The sequence below is a fragment of the Lissotriton helveticus genome, chromosome 11, assembly GCF_964261635.1.
Source record: "Lissotriton helveticus chromosome 11, aLisHel1.1, whole genome shotgun sequence".
Classification (NCBI taxonomy): Eukaryota; Metazoa; Chordata; class Amphibia; order Caudata; family Salamandridae; genus Lissotriton; species Lissotriton helveticus.
The window spans coordinates 704,407,053-704,431,558 of NC_136072.1; the positions used below are offsets into that span (position 1 = coordinate 704,407,053).

General features: G+C 44.7%; 1 protein-coding gene across 1 annotated transcript in view; it reads right to left on the reverse strand.

Annotated features, from left to right (window-relative positions):
- Window positions 1-24,506, reverse strand: part of LOXL2 (lysyl oxidase like 2) — a 443,363-nt gene that overhangs the window by 329,001 nt on the left and 89,856 nt on the right. The window contains exon 2 of the mRNA XM_078666555.1: window positions 22,070-22,502. Within this exon, the coding sequence (XP_078522681.1) occupies window positions 22,070-22,424 (355 nt within the window). The 5' untranslated portion in view covers window positions 22,425-22,502. The remainder of the gene's footprint in view (window positions 1-22,069; window positions 22,503-24,506) is intronic.

Here is a 24,506-nt window from a genome sequence, read left to right on the forward strand (position 1 = left end):
CCACGGCCTCTTTCTGGAATAACATCTAAGGCCGCCTGCATACACAAACATCTGCATTTCTTTATTGGGACGGTCAAAAACATTTCTGATTGCACTATATTTAAATTACACTTTCAGGGAATTTTAGTGTTTACTTTCCAAAATTTTTACTTGTTGTTTTTCCTGCTTGTTTGGTGCTCGTTTACCCCCAAAAAGCAGTTTTAAGCGAATAAATAAATCCATTGTCCTGATGCTCAGGCAGCCAGCGCAGATGTTTTCCAGACCTCGTCTGATTCCGTTCAATCCTCCCTGGCCGACATGTCATAGGATACATGGACACAGAGGTCACCTACCCTATGTTTCTTGTGTGCGTGGGAACGTTTCTGAGGACACTACTTCTGGAAGGCTCCTTGTGAATGCATACACCCTCAGGGAAATAAACTGACACAAGAAGAGGGGGAATGATTTGTCACAAGGAGGCCATGAACCTAAAGCTTTGTTGTGAGCAATTTCAGACGTAATCTCAATACAGTGGGATGTAAAATGCAGTCCCCTCTAAAGTACCATATCATGTTTGACTTGTAGAGGCACTAAGCATCGAATAAGTCAAAATTGTTTTATGTATGACGCACCCAATAATGCAGGACTTGTATACTAACAACCACTGCATGTTTTTTCAGCCACACAGATAACAATGCCCCCCACCCAGGGCCGGACTGGGAACCAAAACCGGCCCTGGCAAAGTGCTCGGCCGCCCCCAGCCCCCCCCCCCCCCCCACCCCCCCTCCGGGGGCTGGGGTGCCGCCGAGCTTTTTGCCAGGGCCGGTTTTCGGCCGATTTGGTTACAGGGCCGATTTTGCAGCTCTGCTGAAGAAACGGCCCTGTAACAAAATCGGCCCCCAGGGGCCCAAAACGGGTCCCCACCTGTCCGGCGCACCGGGGGATTGCCCGGTGCCCGCAACAGCCAGTCCAGGCCTACCCCCACCGTTCTATACCACTACTCATTCCTAAAGTATAACAATATTCTTACCACCATATACCATTACCTACCCCAAATCCCTAACAATAGTCTTACTAACCTATACTCCTACCCACCCCTAAACCCTACCTACCTCTAAACCCTAAAAATAGTCTTACCACCCTGTAAACGGACCCATACCTAAACCCTAAAAATATCCTTACAATCCTATACCCTTACCCATCCTTAAACCATAAAAATACCCTTGCCACCTTGTACCCCTACACTAAAAAGGCCCTTACCACTCTCTACCCCTACCTGCCCCTAAACCCTAAAAATACCCGTACTGCACTATACCCATTCTAAAACCTAATTTTTTATATCTATCTATATATATGTGTGTGTGTGTATATTTATATATATAGATATATATATGCAAAAAATAAACAGAGATCTCTGGTAATTCCAAATGTCTGCTTTTCTATCAAAGTTTTTAAGGATAGGATTAGCACAGTGCCATCCACCCCGAGATAGAAAGGGACAAGTCTTTTGACATTTCTATAGCAAAGTCTTTAAACATAGAACTAGCACAGTGCCAGCCACGCGGAGCTGTAAATGACAAAAGCCTTTTATCCCTCCAGGCACAATATTACAGCTTTGGATTGGTAAAATACCATCCAAGCCAACCTGACATGAATAAAAGTAACCCGTGGCACATGTTTCGCTATCATTATAGCTCTTCATGATAGCTCCTCAGAGAGGTTTAGCTTAGTCCAGACACAAGGAAGCTCACCTGGGCAAGCAGGAGAATTAAGCATTCAGGAGGTGTAACCCCCTCTAGGGTCTGTACAGCTGAGGAAGACTTCTGCCATATTTAAAAGTGGAAGAATAAAGGGTTCTGGGTAGGAAAGGTGACCTACACTCCCAATGTGGTCACTTCAGGGATTAGCCACTTGGGCTAGTAGCTTATTGGCCACTTGCACCCACACCCCTAACGACCCTAAATCTAGGATCAACGGGATACCGCTGACACCAGACCCTCAATTCTGATCATCCTGGCAAAAAGGGCAAAAGGAGAGACCTGTGTCTGTGACAAGAGAAGCTACACAAGCCAAAGCCTTGCTATTCTGCACCTGTGACAGCCTTTCTGTGGCTAGTCCTGGACCCAAGATCGGTTTCTCCAGACAGAGGGACCCCTTTGAGAGCCAGTGGGCATAACCACTCATCACCAGACTCCCCTGGACTAGTGGTATTAGACCACTGCAACTGCAGGTAAGAACAACATACTGGAACCAAAACATTGCTGGCCATCAGGCCCTCTGAGGGATCGCCCAGAAGTAGATGGTCTAGTACATTGTGGAAAATATAGTTCTGACCTCCCAAAAATTTTAGGCGGCTTACGTATTCCCCCGGACCTCCAGCCGCCAAAATCACTTTCTGCTCTGCTTACCGCTGCCTAGGCTTGTTGGCTGCCGGTCCAGCAACCACCCTTTTCCTTGATGCTGCACCAAGAGGGAACTCTGCAAAATCTTTATCTGACATCAACAGTGGCTTTATTATAAACTCTTTGCACCCTGTTCCCTACCAGCACCATGTAAGCGGTAAAACCTGCTCTCCTGCAGCTCCTACTTGAGCACCAAGGACAGCCAGCACAACTCTGCACCGGGCTTCTCGAGCCAGGAAAAATCAAACTGGCTGTTGTGGCTTGGTCCTGGGACCAGCATCACCTTTGCTCTACTTTGGTTCCAAATGACTCGACCTGAAAGTGACCAATTGTCATTAGTGCTTTTTAATATTTACCACAATGATTATGTTTTGCAGTACTGTTTTACACTGATGTATTATTGCTTCTTAAATCCATAACTCCTATTAGACGTATCTTATCTACTTTGTTTTGGTCTCTAAATATACATAAAATCTGCTTTCTTTTTATAAATGTGTGCTGGATTTCTTTTGAGTCTTGTCACTTACTTATCGTCCATGTTGCTACTCAGAAATGCTTAACACATTTTCCTCTAGTAAAGCCTGACTGCTTTTTGCCACTCTACCAGGAATGATCTAAGGATTTATTTTTGTGAATCCAAGGACCATCTTTGAGGTATTGTGGGAGTATTGCCTGGTAAAGTCTAACCATCATCACCACATAATACTCCACCTTCCTACAACTTCACACTGGAGGATTCTCCACCAGAGAATTTATCAATGTTATATTGTATCATGATGGAGGTAATCTTCAGACTCCCTATGGCTACATCTAGAAGCACACAATATCTGGCACAGACTCCTTCTCCATCTGGCAAGAGGCAAGGCACATTCAGCCTTTGTTTTTCTGCCATCGGGTTTTGATACGAGCCATGGGGCCTGAGCTGAATTCAAAAGAAATGCTTTTCCTTGAAGGAGGCCTTCTTCTTTAATTATAGTACAGTCAACATGATAATCTTCTCACATTTTCTCAGAATTTTCAAATCGGGATTTTCAGTAGTCCACAAATTCCCACTGATTGCACATATAAATGTAATGGTCCTGAAAATTGTGTGTTTTTACCATGCAATAGTTATGATAGTGGTCCATTAATAGGCCTCACTTTTACTTATGTAACACAAGTATCTCTTCCACTCAGGAATTCCCAACATCACAAATCCCTTGACAGTCATTATCCAGGGGCACATTCATTATTTGGTCAGTAGCCTTCAAGGCCACCTGCAAAAAGTAAGTTTTGAACAGCCAACATTTCAAATTCAGGTAGTCTGTCCTTACTTCACAGCATGTGCTATAACTCAAATATAGAACACAAGCATCATAACAAATCAAGAATACAAGTTTAACTCGTTTCTGTTTTACTTTAGGGCAACCTTGAGAGATACCTTAGACCTCAGTGGCTCCTATAATTGCATCTGTCTTCGTACCATTATCCTCTGCATCTTAACTAGGGTTGTATGTCATAGTATTGAGGAATAAAAATTGTGTATGATAAATATATTGATAATGTATTGATAACCGTAATATTGTGAAGGTAAGTATATACTTACTATTCTCAATTCCATGTCTAAGTACCTTCAGGATAAAGCAACATATACTTTATGCCCTTATTTTCACAATTTTTTGAGAACCGATATTTAGGACTTGATATTTAGGCATCACGGTATTCTGTGGAGGATGTTTTAGTGGACTTCCTTTGTCTACAGGAAGAAATGCTTTTGTCCGTTTGTTTCTAACACTTCTCATAGAATATCTTAAAAAATGAAATGTCTTCTATTGAAATTTTCCTTGGAATTTGACTTCCATTTCCCATTTCCACCCTAACCCTCACTTATGCATGTGAAACCCTGATACCAGCACAAACATAATTAACAGCTTTTAGCCGATGGTGTTAACTTTGATTCAACACTTCTGGTAGGCTCTAAAGGGTTCTTTCATGTAGGTAACTTGGGGATTAAATAAGCCCATCTTTGCTTTAAGATGTAGTCTAACCCACTAAATCGCTTCAGCTGTCCATCAACCAATGATGAATGAACTCGGGGGGCAAGGACCTTCATAAACAAACTAGATAAATCTGCAAGTCTCCTTGCTTTCCCTTCACATATGTCAACATTATATCCTAATGAGCCAAGTTAATACACTGTTAGGGTGATTTGTGCTCCAGTACACCGAGGACTATACATCATGAATGTACATGAATAAATAGTACCTTATCATGGGAAAACAAAAACAGTAAATCTGCAACCTTTCCGCACCTTGGATAAGTCCGACAACTGAATCACCCAAAAAATCTAATTTTCTCCATACTACAGCATATGATTAAAACACTGGTTTGTAGTCTCTTTATTTTTAAATTCTTGTCAGATTTCAATGTCTCTCAGTGATCACATTGTCACTTGAATGTGCATTAACTTAATAGTAACAGAAGTGGAGGATTCAGGTGACTCAGTGCATGACACTTGTAGCAAGATGGAAATATTATGTGGTATGGCTGGGAGGCCCTCCCATGTAATATTGAAACAATACCCAAAAGTGGAACTTGGATTCGGACTAGTAATCCTTAGCTCAGTCCTGGAAGAGTGGCAAAGAGCAATCTGGCTTACTTAGAGGAACATGTGTTAAGCATTTCAGAGCACAAACACGGACGATAAGTAATTGGCACAACTTGAAAGAAATCCGACAGCAATATATAAACATAGAGCTTATTCTTATATAAATGTAGACATCAAAATGAAATCAATACAAGGCATAGAACTGGAGTTATCGATTTTAAAGTGTTCAGAAAATCAGTACTTTGCAGAGCTGTCAAACTTTACCATTGCGGTCAATGGAGAAAACACTATGTGACACTCGGTCACTTGCATGGTGAGTTCAACGGAACCCACTTGGAGGTAAGGTCTTGCGGTTTTACAGACCAAGCCTCGGTAGTCAGAACAATTTTACCTTGACCAGGGAGTCCAGTGCAGAGGTGATTTGGCTGTCCTTGGTGCCGAAAGGAGAAATGTGGTAGCTGTCAAAAACACACTTATGAGACACTGTCACTTGCAGGTTGGGTTAAGGGTAGCCCCTGGGAGGTTAAGCTTGGGGAGGCCCGCAGACCAGAAATCACCAGGCAGAACAGCTCTACCTAGCTCGTGTGTCTTGGATGCCGAGGTGTACCTCGCTATCCGTGGTGCTGAACGGAAACTGCAGGGGCTTAGTTTACCAAGTATGCCAACACAGGCACGTTTTGGATGCAAATGCTCGACAAGTGTGCCTCAGAAGTAGAGGGTCGATGAAGCAGTATGTTTCTCTCTTCTTGGAGCATCGAGTAACAAAGTCAGTAGTCAGCCAGACCTCCAACATACCTTGGCTACTGCAAATGCAGAAATGTAGTAAATCTTCTTCCAGAATTCCTGGGAACTCTGTAGAGGGCTAAGACTCAGTGAGGTTCAGGACTATGTTTCCCCGAAGACACCTGGCTGGTTAACTTTGGGCTGGTCCTCGACTGAGCCCGGCAATCAGTACTTCTTTGGTCTTGGAAGTGCGATTGGTGCCTCCCGACTGCAAGTGACTAGTACCTCTAGTCCTAGGGAGTCCTGGTGAAGCCTTTCAGTTGTAGAAGGGTTCACCTTCCTTTTAGAGCCGGCCTCTGGTCCGGGTTGAGACAAAGTCCACCGGGTGCAGGAGGACTGCCACAGGTGCAGAGCTGTGCGCCTTCTCTTTGTGGAGCCCTGCCTTGCGCAGACATGGCTCTCTTCTTGGTCCTTCTTCTTCAGACCAGAGTTGGAGTTCTGGTGTGAGGGGTGCCCCTTAAATCCTGGATTTAGGGGATGTTTAGTGGTGTGAGAGTCAGTAGCCAATTATCTACTGATCCTCCAGCTAATCCACCCCTAAGGTGACCACATCCGGGGGGGTGTATGTCACCAAACTACTCATAACCCAATATATTTTGGACTTTTCAAAATGGCACGAGCCATCCTCGGCTGTACAGACCACTTAGCCTACCCTAGAAGTGTGGCTAGCCTTTGGGAATTGTACACCTAGTGAATGTCTAATTTCTCACCTGCTTGCAAACACGGTGCCTGGAGGAAGGTGGGGGGTCTTTGTCTCCATTGGAAGACAAGTGCATAACAGAGGCAGCGTGACCTTTGAGGCTCACGGCCCTGATGTGTCATACACCAGCCATCATGGGAGGGCGGAGGTGTGACCTCCATCCTGCCCAGGTCTTTTGTCTCTATCCTCTGGGAGTAACAGCATTTACCAGCAGGAGGGCAGACTACTGTCTTGATGGAAACCAGCTTGGAAAGCACCCCAAAACCCTGGTAAACTGAGGCAACTTGGGGGCAACATCTAAGGATGTCACCCTGGTACATGCCAGCTCACCCTCGACACAAGGATCATGTAAGGGGTGAAAAAGCACAGTGTTTGGTACCAAACATGACTGAATTCGGTGGTACCATAATGGAGCTGACTAACTCGGGGTCGCCCATGAGCCAGTTAACAATAACCTATGGACGCAGTTCACTTACAGTGATCTTTAATGGAAATATCACTGTAGGGACATGTATGTTTGCACATATATGTCCACTCCATTAATATAATGCACCCTGCCTCCTGGGTTACAGAGGCTTACCTTAGGGGTGGTTTACTTATATTAAGGCAGTGAGGTGACCCTGTTACACATGGTGTGTGCAGGGTCGATCTCGAGCAGGGATGCTGCTCGTGCAGGCTGTGTTACTTGGGTCACACAGGGTGGCACACATAGTGCTGCAGCCCTGGTGACACCTTTAACACCCTTGCCCTGGGTACTACTGGTGCCATCTACTAGGGACTTATGGGGGGAGGGTTGAAGCATCTTTCCAATTGGGTGCACCAAATCATATTTCGTTTGAGGGAAAGAGCACTTGGGCATGGTTAGCAGGTTCCAGTACACTTTCAGATCTATTACCACAACATCCAGAGCAAACAGTGTGTGGGGGGGGGTGACCATCCACCATCCAAAAAGGTCACTTTCCTACAGCACTAATCTAAAATCAACCACTGTTAAAACATGGTTTTCATCTGATGATACTCCACAATCCAATCTTTTCTTCGCCTAACAGAATCAAAGAAAATTCTGAATGTCTGATGAACTCCAGGGTATTTGTGTCAGTGACCATGGTTTCCAGTTCGTGGTCTGGGAGAGTTTAAAACCATTACAGTCATATGTTGGTCCAGAATTGTCACTTACTGTTTTCACCTCTTCATCTGAAGGGAATGCGTTGCACACTTTTCTCCCTGCTATAATGTTTGACTCTTGACTGGCTTTTCAGAACTAGTAATCTCGTCAGTAGCCCGAAAAACAGGAAATGAACACTCAGATCCTTCTTTTCTTTCCATTGGTTTGGTGAATTGTTTATTGCCAAGTTAGGACGTTTTTCTTTTTTGCGTTTATGTTGTTTTTTATGCAAATTTACACGATTGCACTTTAAGATATGCTTTTCCTTTTCAATTAAAACCATAAAGATTGTCAAGCGACAAAATGTAGCTGTAGGCTGGTAAAGGATAGTGGAGGGAAATAAAATAAAAGAAGAGACATGGAAGCTCCACATGTTGTATTGAATGTGACAGAAGCAGGTCATTCAACTTTTATAGAAGTCTATCAATACTTTCCACGAGATGTTTTGATATACTATTCTAATCGTTGGGGTTTTCAGGTGTATTTTGAATCTGGCCAATAGCAGGATCCGATTTATGCAGAGCTTTAGCATAAGAGCGTTTATTTTAATATTGCACGCATATCTTTAATGCTATCTTCGGATATTATGCTGCAAGGTTTACTATACTAATATGAGTTGGGATATTGTTAATCAAAGTGTTAATGAGCTATGTTTCTAAAGAATTCATAATTTTCGCATAATTGGTTCATCACATTAATCGAATTGCTTACTGAAGACACTCGAGTATGCATTTCATTTAACCTGTTTCAACAAAACAAAGCCAAATGTGGGTGAGTTTCTATTGGGGGTGGCGTGTAAAATTGAAAAAAAGATTCAGCTTCCTAAGAATGACTTTCGTGACAGTTCTCTGTGAATACTGGACTTCAATAGAGTGCCTGCTGCGTTTGTGGCTGTAGCAGCATCACTGTGTCATTCAGAGATGCTGAGAAGACCTTGATAAGTGGTCCAAATAACCCTGCAATTTATTTGTGTATATCTTGACTAGACATCTGTGTAGGCCACAGAACAGCCGTTTGAAGTATGCCGATTCTTATCAGATTTACTTTTCCTCAGAACTCTAAAAGTATTCTCTCACACTTTTAAAATTCAGAGTTAGAGTACAAAATGCGTCTGTGTTAACACGTAGCCCAAAAGAGAGATGAGGCTAGGGATAGATGGGGAGGCCAAGGAACCATGGAGTCAAGAAAGGGCCTTTATGAAAACCCTTGAAGTAGGTCGATGACCCATCGCTTCAACCTGATCCATTAGAGAGCCCTTCATTTACACCGGCCTATTCTACTTATCCAATTGTTTTGTAAGATTTACTTAGCCCCTTCGTTTTAGGAGTGACTGATGAAACAAGCATTGATAAACCCAGTACTTCCTGTATATGAGAGCTATTGGCAATATTGTTTTGCCATGCCGTACAGTAGGCTAAAGCGTTATGGCATAGCCAGCTCTTATGCGTTTTTAAAGCTTATTAGCACTGGCCACATCATAGCACTTTTATTTTTTAGGCGTATGCTACTGAGGGTTGAAGGGCAGGAAAGAAGGACGCATGTGTGGGGAGAGGAAAGGCAACTGAGGATGGGGGAGCACATGGGCAATGCATGGTGGGCAGACGAGGCTGAGGGCAAGCAGACCAAGAATGGAGGGTAGGCGGGAGGAGAAGGGCTCAAAAAGTTGGGTAACGAAGGGCAGCTAGGAGTGACTGGAGAAAGTACACGGACAATGAAGAGTGGATGGGAGCAACCACATGGAAAATGGAGAGTGGACCACAGAGTAGGCGGAAACCACACGGACAACAGAGGGTAAGCAGAATGGGCATGGGCAGCCACACAACAGAGGGTGGGGGGAGGGGCTGGGAGCAAGCAGATGGACAAACAAGGGTGGGTGGAGTATTCCTGGGCAAGCTGACAGACAATTGAAGATGTACAGGAGGGCTAGGGGCAAGCACACAGATGGTCAGCAGGAAGGCCTGTGGCAAGCACACCGCAAGCTTATGGACAACCAAAGATAGGCGGTAGGAGCCTAGAGGACGCACACAGTCAACAGACAGACGGTGGGCATGAAGGACTGGGAGGAACAGGGAATGAGGAGCTGTACAAGAGGGAGACAGCTGAAAAACACACACACTCATATAGTGCTTACACAAAAAGAAAAATGTATTGCCTGAAAAGGCGAGCAGTAATTTGTCCGTGCTCCAGGGTAGGGGCAGACACATGAAGAGGAAGGAAGCCTATTGAAACTGATGAATAAGACGCAAGCAAATGAGAGTGACAATGAAGCCAACCAATGGTAAGCAATTGGTGGACTCTAAGCCACCAGTAAGGAACAAAAGTTCTTGCAAGAGAAAGTGCATACACTGTGTAAGGCAAGGACTAAAAAGACATGCACGGGAGAGAAGTGATAGAGAAAGAGAGTGTGTGTGTGTGAGAGAGAGAGAGACAAACAGAGAGTGAGAGAGAGGGGGAGGCAGAGAGTGGTTTGCTAGATGAAGCTCTGTCTCCAGGTCACAATCCCAACTATTTGGGCTGGGAAATAGCTGATCATAGCCCTTCTCTGCTGTGTCTAGACTTGTGCTGACCTCTCCCACTACCCTGGTGTGATGGTTTTCCATGTTGGAGGACACCATACTCAGAGATACCCTAGCTACCCAGCTTACAGACTTCTTCAAAGAGAATGACAAAACTGAACTCAAATTGGACAGAATGAAGTTAGTGACTCAACTTTACTGTATTCAGGCTGTTATAGGCAGCCACAAGTCCCTGGAAAAAGACCTGTCTCCAACCGAGCAAAGGTCTCAGGACTCTGAATGACGGGTGACAACTGAAACCTGGGCTAGGAAAGCACTTGATGCTCTGCATAAGAAAGAAGCAGTGTTGACCAAAATGTTATCGTGCTTCAGTTGGGCAGTATATACTGCTCATTACCATTCCAAAGCTGAAAGGTCAGTCCGTCTGCTTTTCTAAGGACAGAAACCGCCTCACCATTACTTCACTCCGATATAAGACTAAATCTATAGTGCACATGCAGCAGGCTATTGGGCAGATTCTATTTAAATTCTATAACCACCTTTACTGGGTGGATCCATCCAATTTACTTGCAGTAGTGCTGAATTTTCTAGGTCCTTTGGTGCTCACCAGGCTGAAGGCAAGCATTCCTGAAAACTTTAAAGACATCATAACCCCCTAGAGAATAAAAGCTGACATAAAGGAACTAGCAACAGGTCTCGATGGCCTACCAGTTGAGTTTTACTAAACGTTTTCATCACCTCTGAACCCCAAATTGTCTAAATACTGAAACCTCACAAGGATCCATTGGACCCAGCCTAGTATTGGCCAATCACCATCCTGAATGCGGACTGTAAGATTCTCAGTTAGATTCTGGCAGCCTGCATACTCAACGTTCTCCCACTGTTGGTCCACCCGGATCAGTGCTGCTTTGTCCTTGGGGAGTGACACCTTCAATAACATCAGGCAGCCCTGCAATGGTGCAATGGTGGACATACACTGCATACCTCAACCTGTAGAAACCATTCGAATGGACTAACCTCTTTGAGGTGCTTTGTAAATTTGGGTACAGCCCAAGATGTATATGCTATTTCGCTAACATCCCATCCTTCCTTCTTCATTGGCTTTTCTGTGACTTGATAACCTATTTGGCTATCTAATCTGAGGAAGCGGACAGCACAGAATAGCACTGTCTACGATCAGAACCCTCACGACCAGGAAGGCTATAGGACCTGCAACTTTGAGGCCTACTATTTAGAAGCCATTTTACAGTGGGTGCCTCGATCAATCTCAGAGGTAGCCCTGGGCGAAACTGGAGTGATAGACACCCACCTCTGTTTACTCGAGGAATATAGGCTGGTTCTTCCTGAATCCAGGCCTGATCCGGATTCTCCTTAACTACTTCAAATGGCACATTACTGTCTGGCTTCTTCGACTATCATTATTGGGCCTCTCCACATAAAAATCCCTTTTGGGCAAATGGAGTCTTACACAGTGGAAAGCAGCCTGTCTGGACAATGTTGGTAACATATGTCAAGATGGTGTCCTCCAGCCCTCTCTCAACTAAACTAACAACGTTTACTGCAGGAGGTTCAATTTCTAATCTATGGCCTCACTTCACACACTCTGCACTAGGTGGGCAATCACAGAAACGGAACGAGACACCTATCTCCCCACACATACCATGTATATGATGGTAACCAGTAGGCAATTTGCTAGATAGTTATATAAAGCACAACAATCCTAACGTCAACCCCCATTACAATAACTGACAAAATCCTGGGTGGCAGAATTTGGGAGATCTATTCATGATAAAGAATGGCTGGGGGCACTGGAATATCCCTGTAATATCTCTGTACTGTCTCTTGAAATGCCAGGTTTAAATTGATTTCATTGTTTATACTTCATAGAACGTATTTCCCCCCCACATGATTTAATAGAACATTACTGGAAGATCCTCTTCTTGCTGCGATGTTCTTTGTTTGCAGCTGATTTTTATCACATGATGTGGTACTGCCCAGCCTTAACTACTTTTTGGGGTGAAATTATTGTGAGCCCTGACATCTTGCACAGGCATCCCTCTGCTGTCGACCTATGTCTTCGACTTTCTTAAGAGGCCTAACAAACGTAGGGCAGCGAGGTGTTTCTTGGACCAGGGCATCCTGCTGGCTAAGAGAACGATTACTGCTCGGTGGAAGGCAACTTCAGCATCTTCCCTCAAATCCTGGCACTAGACGACCTTGAGATGGCCCCAAGCAGAGAGCAAAGCTCTTCACAGAGAGGAAAGTAGAAGCTTGCGCAAACACCAAATAGTTGGGGGCTGAAATGGACTTTGGATGGCTTTGAGCGAATGGGCTGAAAACGGCTGGACTGAGCGAGGCCTAGATTCTCCTGACACTCTATCAGGGGCCTTCACCCCACTAATTAAACCCCCCCATGCCCTCGAGATGTAAAATAAAATGATAAAGTTAATTTATTACCATTTTATTTTTCATCCACCTGTTCCGAACCCAGCGTCAGGACGGGGCGGGGCCTGCTGAATGACAGCAGCAGGGAGGAGAGTGGTCTGCCTGGGCACAGGGCAGCCGCGGTGCGTCCATTGGGGCGTAGGGGCGTAGCCCCACTAGCCCATGGACCCGCGGCTGTGCAAGGAAGTTATAAATATGTCATTTTATTAATCCTCATGTCCAGGCCGTCACGAATCTGGGCAGCACCCGGCGTATCCGGGAGTCGGGGGAGTGCTCTGCGGCAGGGGGGCTGGACTGCTGTGCAGCTTGAGTTGAGTGACAGTCCACGTCACTCAGCTGCAGCAGCAGAGGTGTCCCGAGGCTCGAGTGCGCAAATGAAGCTCAGGGCTGAAACTAGCCCAAGCATGCGCATTAGATGTTCTCCTGCTAGCGAGTGGCCAGCGGGGTGCTGGGTTTAACCAGGCGACAGCCCCCGGCGATAGAAAGGGCGACAGGGCGAGCACGCAGTGTGCCCCCCCCCAGCGCCAAGATTGGCCAGTCACCTCGCGCAGGGCAGGGCAATCCATTATTGGATGCCGCACCACTGCCTAATGGCCAATCAATCACTGTGTCTGACTTCAGTCATGCAGTGATTGGCCAGCTGCTGACGTCACGATCCTGTTCTCTACTCTCTGGGTGGGTGGTGGTGACTCTCGCTGCCTCGTGTGTGCATCAGCCAGCCTGTGTGCTCTCGAGTCCGTCGACCCGTCGTGTGTGAAGTACTGAGTGACCACCACTACTTCAGCTTCAGTAGTTCTCCAGCACTAGTGAGAAACTATTGCTCCAGTGTCGTTATGTTTTGAATGGTGTGAGAGAGGGCAGAGGCACAGAGTGACTGAGGCGGTGTGATTTTTCCTGCTGCCTTGCACTGTGAGTTCTCAGCAAACGCCAGATTTGTTTCAAAGTGGGAACTGCCACTCTGTAATGCGACGCTTAAATGTAGTGCGTCATTAGTGAATGCAGTAAATTATTACAAGTGACGAGGTGTCACATTCCCATTAACAGGCTTCTAATGGCTACAGATCGTAACCAAGTAAAGAAAAGAGTTGGGCTGTAGTTTCAATAATGTTAAACATATATTTAAATTGAGGGGCATGGGAAAACAATACAGTTAAACGCACGGTTTCGCAGGTGCTCATAAATCTTGCTACAAGGCTGTATGGAAATCGGGGGGTGGGGGGGTTACCTCTTGTACCTGCCCTGAAGGAGTGCACCGCAAACTAGTTATGAAAGGCCTATGAGCTCGAGGTGGCCAATGAGGCGAAAACCTGTTTTTCATTTATGCCGTTCTCGCTGGAGGCTTCCTTTGTGTTTTCTGCCATTTTTCTGGCCTCAGCCTCCATGTGTGGATCTTAGTCGATGTGCCCAGATTATTTTAAGTGTAAGGTGTAGCTGTGAAGCAATACATTTTTTTTCTTTTGTGGGGTTCCACTTTAAGCACTTTGAAGGTAATGAGATAATGCTAGGAAATTCTACCTTCACTGGTCTTCCCCCCCCTCTCGCCCGAGCAAAGGGTTGGAATGGAGATCTGGTTCCTGGTCTGGGCTGGCTTTTACCACGGGTGACGCAGGGCACAAGTCTCCAGTCTTAAAATGAGTTTTCGTAGCTGTTGCATTAACAGTCCTGCACACAACAACGTCACTCTTGATGTAAGTGATTTCAGATTAAGTTGCTTTAAATCATATTTTTTTACTTGCAGCAGGTGCCGTTTTACACCCCATTAAACCCCCTCCCATCTCCCTCTTACCCTCTGCTGCCACTCACCAGCACTGCTCTGTTCTAACCCTGTCTCATGCACAACACATTCTGCAATTGTAAGCAAATCATTTTATTCTCCACAATCGTTTACAGCCCGATTCCTTTCCTACAGGTTCAACATACATTTCTATTTATACCTCGTGTTTGAGAAGCTAAAACTACAATTTGTGATCTCTGTACAGTGTTTCACTGCTCTTTGAAATTGGGCTTCTGTTAGTGTCAAGCAAAACAAAATAAGCACTAATAAAACCAATAGGTTGGACTTTTGAATAGTGGAAGCACAGATGAATGCAAGCACACAATATTGATGGGCTTTTTAACAGAAAACACATGTTGAAGCAGACCGACCAATGTCTCTACAAAAAATCATGCATATACAACTAACCAAAAGAAAGAGAGTACACTTTCAGCACAGTATGCAAGTAGGGACCCCATGACTGGCAGCAAAGTTCCTCTGAAGTGTAGTAACAGAGCACAGATGACCAGAAGGTGCTTATATGAAGTTCCAGGTATTCAGCTCCTTGCGGAACTTATGAAGTGAGGATCTCGCTGCGATGTTTTGAGGGGTGTGAGTGGAGCCAATAAAGGAAGTGGGTGGAGTCAGTGGATGAAGTGGGCAGAGGCAGCGGAGTGGGTGTGGCCTCCTACAAAAATATGAGCACCTGCACTTAATATTTTACAAATTAATGAGCGTAAAGCTGCACGCTCTATTTATAAGACTTGGCCCCCGTACAGAACGCCCCCTTCCTCATTGGCACCCCTCGATGATTCAAAAGAGGCTCCCACTAGGGGAGACAGATGTCTCCTTTACAGCACATACTTCTAACTGAGGCGTATACTAGAAAGCACAATAAACTGGAGGTTTGGAAGCTCGAGCGCAGGGATAGTCTAAAAGTGACTGCAGAGCTGGGAGCGTATGCATTTGCACGGCTGCCAAAGCGCGGAACGAGAGGACATTATTATTGCCCAGGCCCCTATACGTTTAACGAGTTTAGGCTCGTGATCCACCTTTTATTTAAAATGTAAAGCAACCTGCCTGGTTAATTACTAGCTAATGAGAGCATCGGATGCTGGATCTGCTTATTTTGTTTTTCCCTGCAAGACATTTTATTTTAGATTTGAATCAGGCTCTCAAGGGCCCCAGCAGAGATTGACTCAGCCTCGCAAAATATCTGACATGACCATGAAAGAAGGCGTCAATGACAAATATCAATATGTTCCTTAGTTGTAGTTTCAAAGTAGCTGTGATGAAGCCCCAGGACCCACACAAGCCAATGCCAGCATGAGCTCCAACGTGACTTTTTAAGTTCTAAAGCATATTAACAAGCAGATCGCCTTTACAAACTTTACAAAAGATGGAGACACACACGCACCATCAATCATCAAAGCCTTCATAATGAGCAAACATGCCTGAAAATATAACTTGTTGAAGGCAAGCAACGAACAAACACGAGAGTAGAATGAAATAAACAGCAAGGTCTTTCAGCTGTCCCAACCATGCACACAATGCTCTATGCAGAACTATAACAAGGTTTAGCCTTCTAGTATTCAGCAGCCGCGGTGCGTCCATTGGGGCGTAGGGGCGTAGCCCCACTAGCCCATGGACCCGCGTCTGTGCAAGGAAGTTATAAATATTTCATTTTATTAATCCTCATGTGCAGGCCGTCAGGAATCTGGGCAGCACCCGGCGTATCCGGGAGTCGGGGGAGTGCTCTGCGGCAGGGGGGCTGGACTGCTGTGCAGCTTGAGTTGAGTGACAGTCCACGTCACTCAGCTGCAGCAGCAGAGGTGTCCCGAGGCTCGAGTGAACAAGTGAAGCTCAGGGCTGAAACTAGCCCAAGCATGCGCATTAGTTGTTCTCCTGCTAGCGAGTGGCCAGGGGGGTGCTGGGTTTAACCAGGCGACAGCCCCCGGCGATAGAAAGGGCGACAGGGCGAGCACACAGTGTGCCCCCCCAGCGCCAGGATTGGCCAGTCACCGCGCGCAGGGCAGGGCAATCCATTATTGGATGCCGCACCACTGCCTAATGGCCAATCACTGTGTCTGACTTCAGTCATGCAGTGATTGGCCAGCTGCTGACGTCACGATCCTGTTCTCTACTCTCTGGGTGGGTGGTGGTGACTCTCGCTGCCTCGTGTGTGCATCAGCCAGCCTGTGTGCTCTCGAGTCCGTCGACCCGTCGTGTGTGAAGTACTGAGTGACCACCACTACTTCAACTTCAGTAGTTCTCCAGCACTAGTAGTCTCTTTTTTTAGTGAGTATATAATTCTGATATGTAGACTAATTGTTTTAATCTCCAGTCGATAATATACAATTTAGAATGACGGCGCTGCCACGCTGGGCCTTGTGTGCTGCAGCCAGAGAGGCCTAGGCCGTCTCATTTCCGTTTCTGATCAAAACGGCGTTGTTGAATGACGTGTTACTTATGTTGTTCTGTGCCACGCGCTGGCAAATTGTACCTCCCTCCCACACACACACACTGCCAACAATTTTGCTCCGGAGTGAGACAACATGGTGAGAACCATCACGGCAAATAAAATATTGCACACCAGGTTGGGGAAAAAAATCACAATGTGCAACACCAGCGTGGAGTGCAAATTGTGCAGGGTCTGTACTGTAATCTCGTTTTGGGCACAAATTGGAGATTGATTGGTGATTGCACCCAAAAGTGGATTTGTAATCTCGCCGTTGGAATCGTGTTTCGGAAGTAGTAATTGTTGTTGACTGTAATAATCTCTCTCTAGACTCTAGTCGACGACTAGAGTCTAGAGATTAGTAGTCGATTATTTAGAACGACATCGCTGCCACGCTGGGCCTTGTTGTGCTGCAGCCAGAGAGGCCTAGGCCCGTTTCTGATCAAAACGCCCGTTGTGAGACGTGTTATGTGCCACGCGCAAATTGTACCTCCCACACACACACACTGCCAACAATTTTGCTCTGGAGAAAACATGGTGAGAACCGTCACGGTAAATATTGCACACCAGGGTGGGAAAAAAAATCACAATGTGCATGCTTGTTAGTTCACCATCCATCACCAGTGTGAAGAGTTGAGATCCTGGTATATGTCAATGTAAGGACATATTTCCTTCTGTACTGCACCACCTGACCTTACCTTTCAGTGCACAGGCATGCAGAATGAATCCCTGTTTGCAGACAGAAGGGGATCGCTCGTACAAGGAGGCTTTGGTTGGTATAGGGGCATTTTATACAGAGTAAATTCTTTCTATTTGTTTTTATTGCAGCTTTATTATATAGTGCGAGATCGACCCAAAGAATAAGATATCAGAGCACTTTACATGAGCACCAGGGACCTTACACAGTGACAAGGACACATTCTGAATTCATTATTTTGGTAGGCGCTGGAGATTAAGTGATTTGCCCAAAATTCCAGAACGGTGAGGCCACACCTAGGCTCGAACCCTATTCCCCAGCGCTAAAGTCGGAAGCTTTAGCCGTAAGGCTACATCCACAGATGAGCTGTAGATGCTCTCTCTACATACTTTCTTAGTTGTCAATACCACAGTCAAAGTGATCCCGGCAGAATCTGGTGGACATGAACGTGCAGATAACGCAAGCATGACATTGATTGAATTGGCATATTTCAGGCAGCACTTTAAGCTTGAGTGCACATGGTTATTGTTTGTTTTGTTTACCAGACTCATCATCAGTGACTAAACAGAGCTTCACAAAAAGCTTTGAGGTAATGCTTTACCATGCGTGGCATAGTGTTTCAGTAACATACACTTCGTGAAAGCTAAACTGTTGCTCTGGCATCCTCCAATGTATGCTTAATGTCAGGTTACGTTAATAGGGAACATGTGGTTGGAGTGAAATTAATGTAAGTGCATTACTGTGTTAGACTGGGGTGCAGTCGTTTTACTATATTAAAAGAGCAAAATCAATGCACTTTGCACAGTATGACAAACAAAACACAGAGATACAGGTCTGTAAAATAAAAGGCAGGGAAATCGACAATTGTGCTCCAAAAGCGCATGCAAATGGCTGCTTCACCTCAACCTGCCTGATTGTGTCTCTGGTCTCTGATCTATGAGATGCAGGCTCGCATGTGGTAGGAATCATGAAAAAACACTTTCTTCCTTTGATTTTCTTAATAACACCACGTAGCGCCATTAGACCATCATGAGCTTCAATGTTCCCCGGGGTAGAAAACACAGACCTGACTAGCTGCACCTGTGACATGGGTTTTCTTACTCTGCCCTTCTGAACCCGTTAAAGCTGGAGGCACAGTTTTTCGCAGCGTGCAGGATATGTCGGGTTCAGCAAACAACATTTGTTTTCATTGACCAATTATGTGTCATTTATAATTCAATTGCAAGGAAATCATTATTCCCTTACATGAACAACCCTATTATTAAGACTAATAATAACTATGAAAATGATGATGATAGTAGTAAAAATAATAATAACACAACAATAACCTGTCAAGGTACACAAGCAGCTACACTACTAATATTTTCATCTTCCAGTCTTTCAACAATTATGTCGACTGAAAGAACTTCCCTCATCGCCGGCGCTGTATTGTCAGCTTCGTGAGGGCATTGGGTTGTAACTTCATGATCTAGGTTTTTTTTGTGTGATGTGTGTGTTACTTAAAACTCTTTAGCAAGTCTGACACTTCTCGTTTGGCACCTCTGTGCTCCCTCTGTACTTGAAGTGATTGAGAAATAGCTGCGTTTATCTCTGTTCTCACTAATGTCTTGTTAATTGTGCTACAGCTGGAGACACACTGAGTGTGTCATTAATGGGGGTGAGACAGACAGAGAGTGTGGTCGTGATTTAAGTGCTTTCAAATAAAGGCGACCAAGATGCTGAGATTGTCTCTTGGAAGTTGAGGAACAAATTAAACACTTTCCACAAAGAAGGCACATGCTCATGAGATGGAAATTCGTTAAATAAAGACATATTTACCCTGTTATGCCAACAATCTAGCAATTTAAGAGCCGTGTAGGAGACAAAAAACATGTATTATTCGTTGTGCTGCAGATTTGGTTATGTGGTTTCTTATTCTTATAATTACTTTATTTCGATCTCCAGGGCCTTAGATTAGTAATATGAGGATATTGACGCGGCGCTTGGACAGGTTCAACGCGACTCGGGGAGAGCGATAGGAGTGCACGAGGCAGCGAGACCCTGGTCGCGAGAGTATGGTGGGAGATAGCATGGGAGGTGAAGGGATAGAGAGGTTGGGGAGGGTGAAGTCAGCGATACTACTGTAGTGATGGAATGGGACAACGTGATAGGGAGGGGGGCATGTGAGGAAGAAGGGTTGAGAGCGGCGATGGGGTGATAGGAAGCATACCATGGAAGAAGTATGGCAGGGAGTGGAGAGCGGGAGCATGTTAAGAGGTAGGGAGGAGGGTGTTACCGACCGTATAAGCCTCAGACAGTTAAAAAGTCACCCCTCAGTCCACTCTGCTGCACTGAGAGGTGTGTGTGAGGCAGCCTTCTTCTACTCTTAGAGCTGAGATTTCCATGAAAGTCTTATAGTCTGAATTCAGCACCTGAGCATAATAGGACGGAATGTATGAAGCTCTGTGGTTATACTGAATAAGCAGCTACCTATGTTATGCCATCTATTAATGTAATAACTGCACTTTCACAATTGCTTTATAACCTTCCTGCTTTCTCAAATTTGCTTGAAAATGCACGATTTTTCTTCTTTTTTTTCAAAATTTTCTTGGGGGGGGTTATCCCCCCAAGGCCCCCTTTTAGGGTTCGGGCTCGCTCGCTGCGCTCGCTACGGTGCAGTATGCAAATCAATTTGCGCCCCACCACTATAAAATCTCACCCACTGCCCCTGGCACAGGGCACTTCATTTCAAAGTGCACCTGTCCATTTGGCTGGTCGTCTTGCGATGGCCAGGCAGACATGCACACTTTGATACCTCTAACCCAGCTGTCTTAAGACAGCTGGGTTAGAGTGCCCTCTGGAGCGGTGAGAGAGGATGCTCCCCCCAATCCTGGTGCTGCTCTCCTGCTGTTTTGAGAGCAACGCCAGGATTGGTTAGGAGAGTTGTTGAGGGTCCCGTGTGAAGAAGAAAACCAGATCTTAGAGAGGAGGACGTTCGTTCATGTAAGTGTTTCTTTTTTTTTTATTTGATGTGTCACCCACCCACCACCCATTTGGCTGCCCCACCCCTCTCTAGTGCTTCAAGCGTGACTGCATTCTATCTTCCTGCAGGTTTCTTTCTGCCCGACTATTTGTAGGACGCTTCTTGCGTAGTGCACAAAATACCATTAACCCCTCTCATGGTAGCGTATTGCAGCTGGGATCACTCCTCAATCACTACAGCTTTTGATATGCACTCCCCACCCAGTTGCATCTAACCCCACCCACTTGCCCCGCCCACTAGACATTCCCTACCTCCAGTGAACACTATCATTCCTGTAAGAATGTCAGTCTTGTACTAATACTCATCTCCTCACTTTCCACTAATTGCTTCGAACCCGCTGCAGTTTATTTTATGTTATCACTTGATTTGAACTTTGGTCCCTTTTTTGTTCTTGTCAATTTCAAGAAGTTCTACATTATAAATGTATAATCTTCTATTGGCTATCTTTAATGTATCTGAATTGGAGTTCAGACCCCAACGATACCACTCTAATCTAAGCAGACCTTACATCATAGTAGTACCTGAAAGACAATATATGGAGTCTGCATAATTTGGCAACCATCACACATTTAATTATACTTATCACAGCCTCCTGGAAAGAGGCAAACATTCTACTTTCCTTTCTGTCTATACTAGCAATTTACCTGCAAACGATATAACTTCTGTATTTCTGTAAAATACCAATAAAATGAATTTAAAAAAAGCTTAGTGTGGCAGATCTTTAGCCATGACCAGTGAAAATAATTGCAGGCCTCGATGCTTCAGAATGATTTAGGGATATCCATTTTTATTGAAACTCCGATAGATAAAGAACCACTGGGCAAAACATTGTATCGTGAGAATCTGGATTTTGTAGGACATTGGGAACTCTTCACTAAAATGTAATGTATATAAACATCTGGTAAGAGCTTTCCAATTGTTTCCACTCACTCTATAAGTACGTGAGCATACTGTCCTCATTGACTTCTGTTGAGGGGAAATGGGACAAATGCAACTTTACTTTTATTGCAAAAATTGCCTCATCTTTATTACCATTGCCATATAATCATATAAAAGTTGCATACCTGACAACTCACAAGGTGCCACAGTCTGACACACAATAACCGGGTGAAGAGTGGATATCACATGGTGGCATGGAAAGCGAGCTGAGAACCACTGAAAATAGTGGTTTTTCTGCTCGTTTTTCGAGGCTTTGAACTGCCAGCCTCCATTAAGGGGCATGAACACTCTCCAAGACATCGGCAACAGCCTCAGAAAGCTTTTTTTGGGGGGGGTGGGGGGGGCGGGGAGGGGGTTGCGGGCAGGGTGAGGTTCAAAAGTGCCTCTTGGGTACTTCTCAGTAAGAGGCCCCGCCTCCTCCAAGGCCCCGCCCCTTCCTCACACTGTGAGATTTTTGTTAATGTTGGCAGATATGCAGTTGATATTGTAGCATTTGACCTTACCGTTCTCTATATAATCATAAAAAAATGCAGAGGATAGTTGTGACATTTTAAAGCTCCTCTACCCCTATGAACTCCTATCAACCATGAACAGCAAAGAAACAATCAACCAGATATATTTACCTTCTCCCTTCCCATACTTGGCACTTGGAGCCCACGATATCGCTTCCACGTACCCCAGCTCTCTGCATACCACATGGGCACTGTAGATAGAAAAGTCATCATCGCAGATCGTGCCCCACTCTCCATTATAGAACACCTCAACTCTGCCTTCATTGTGCTTCCTCTTTTGTCCCATCAGCCGGAGGGCAATCTTTGGCACATCCGCCGCTCTGGGGGGTGGCTGGTATTCCTGCTGGTGCTGTTCATAATATTCAGGGTAATAGGGCCAGTGTTCATACTGCGCCGAGCAGACATGACACAGCAATACAGAGCAGAGCAGGGCGAGCAAGTGGTAGATTCCCAGGAAATACTTCATGTTTCAGTGCTCACACTCCTTTGTGCAAACTCCTCCTAGTAGGTAGTTCTTAGTGCAAATTCTATCAGAGATGTTTTCCTAAAAAAAAAAGAAATATGTGCAACAGTGTTAATGGCAAGATTCTTTTGTCAAGCCAAAACTGAAACTCTGAAATAATAAAGCATACACTAAGCATGGATCTTGAAGCACAGAATTCACAGCCTCGATGAAATGCTGGCACTACTTGTTTTACAATTAGTTTAAACAAAGTGGGAAAAGGAAACAATGTTGTTAATTCAGTTTTGAATACAATTGTTAGACAATGACCAATCGCCAATTCCAAATGCTGAACACTAACCAAATAAAAAATAAACAGCCCAAGAGAATCAATCTGTAAATCAGACATGAAAATTCAATTTTCGGAAGTTAAATAAAATAAAAAATGCCACCATTACAAAGTCACATATCAAGACTGTTCTTTTGTTTTTTTACAATGTACATGAGGCTTTAGAACTTTAATATACCAGGTTTTTTTCTAATGTTTAATAATAAAGCATTTAAAAAGGGCAAAACAATGAGATTTTCTGTATCCCTATAATTAGAAATGTCTGTGACAATTGGGGAGAAAAGCCCAGCGCAGAAAAAAGGCAAAAGCAACACAAACATTCGCATTTCAAACTCCTGAGACACGTGTCTGTAATCAATCTTCTTTCACCCCTCACACCCCGCATCTCTAATACCACATCCGTTACTCAATCTCCTACCAGATGGTCCATTTAGTCAGGGACACTAGTCAAGTCAAGTCAAGTCAAGTCAAAAAAGGCTTTATTTCGACATAAAAAATATCTTAAAAAGCGTACATACAATTAAAATTCATTTTAAACAATAAGAATAAGACATATAAAAAAAGACTCCTTGCATGATAGAAATCAGCAAATAAAAACATGATTAAACTATTTGTCTAAGTCTTTTTGACCGAATCCGCCATGCCCACCCAAGATACTTCGAGGTGGCGCATGCATAAAATGAACGAGTGTCTGAAAGTAGTATCCTTAGTGCCATATTACAATGTCTTGTTCCCAGTGTAAGGCACATGGGTTTTAGCCATTTCGTCCGTGGAACTTTATAGACAGGACACTCGAATAAAAAATGAGGGACAGATTCATAACGCTGTGGGCAGAAAGGGCACCACGGGGCAGTCTGGTAGGGAATTTTCCAATGGCTTGTGAGTTCCATTAAGGGAAGAAGACCTATTCTAAATTTGAAATACAAGGATCTTTCCCATGGGGCTGAAATAATGTCCAAATACAGTTCTCTGAGGGGGACATCTTTAAACTCCATAAAATTTCTAGACGATTTACAAATCGTTACAGAAGAGTTTCTTTTATTTGCCACCCATTTCCAATAGAGTTGTTTTAACATTAGTTTGGGCGGAGCCGTCTGTTGATGCCATGCTTCTTCTAGGCCCAGATTGGCAAGTAATGCTTTGATGTCCCTTAACCATTTTATTTTTGTCCAGCCAGTGGATTTAATGATCTCACGCAGGCCATCCGCATAACTTGACAGCTCAGGGACTCTCCAGATGCGGGTCCACAGAAGCAAAGGGCGTAACTTGGCTTGGTCCTCAATCGCCCGACAGCCCATGTCTAATTGCAACGGCAGGATAGGGACAGAGGGACCGAGGGACATCAAACTTCTCAAGAAGGTGTTCTCAGCTCGAGTAAGATCTTTCATGTTTGACGTTCCCCAGAGTTCCGCCCCATAAAGAGCGGCACTTACTCCTCTGGCCGAGTAAATATCCATTACTGCTGCTATGGGTTTCGTAGAGGCTGCTCTTTGCTCTTTCAACAGGGCCCCAGTTACTCTTTTCAAACTTGGCAACATTTTGGTCAAATGATGGTCCCATTTCATCGAGTCCACCAGCCGGATACCCAAGTAATCAAACGTCTTGGTCCTTTCCAGTGCAACAGACCCCAATGTTGGTGGGGGGCCAAGTTTTTGCGGGGGATTCAGGATAAGATACTTTGTTTTGTCTGTGTTAATACAGAGTCCTCTTTGCTTGCAAAAGGCATCAAAACCAAAGAGAAGCTGCTGAAGTCCCAT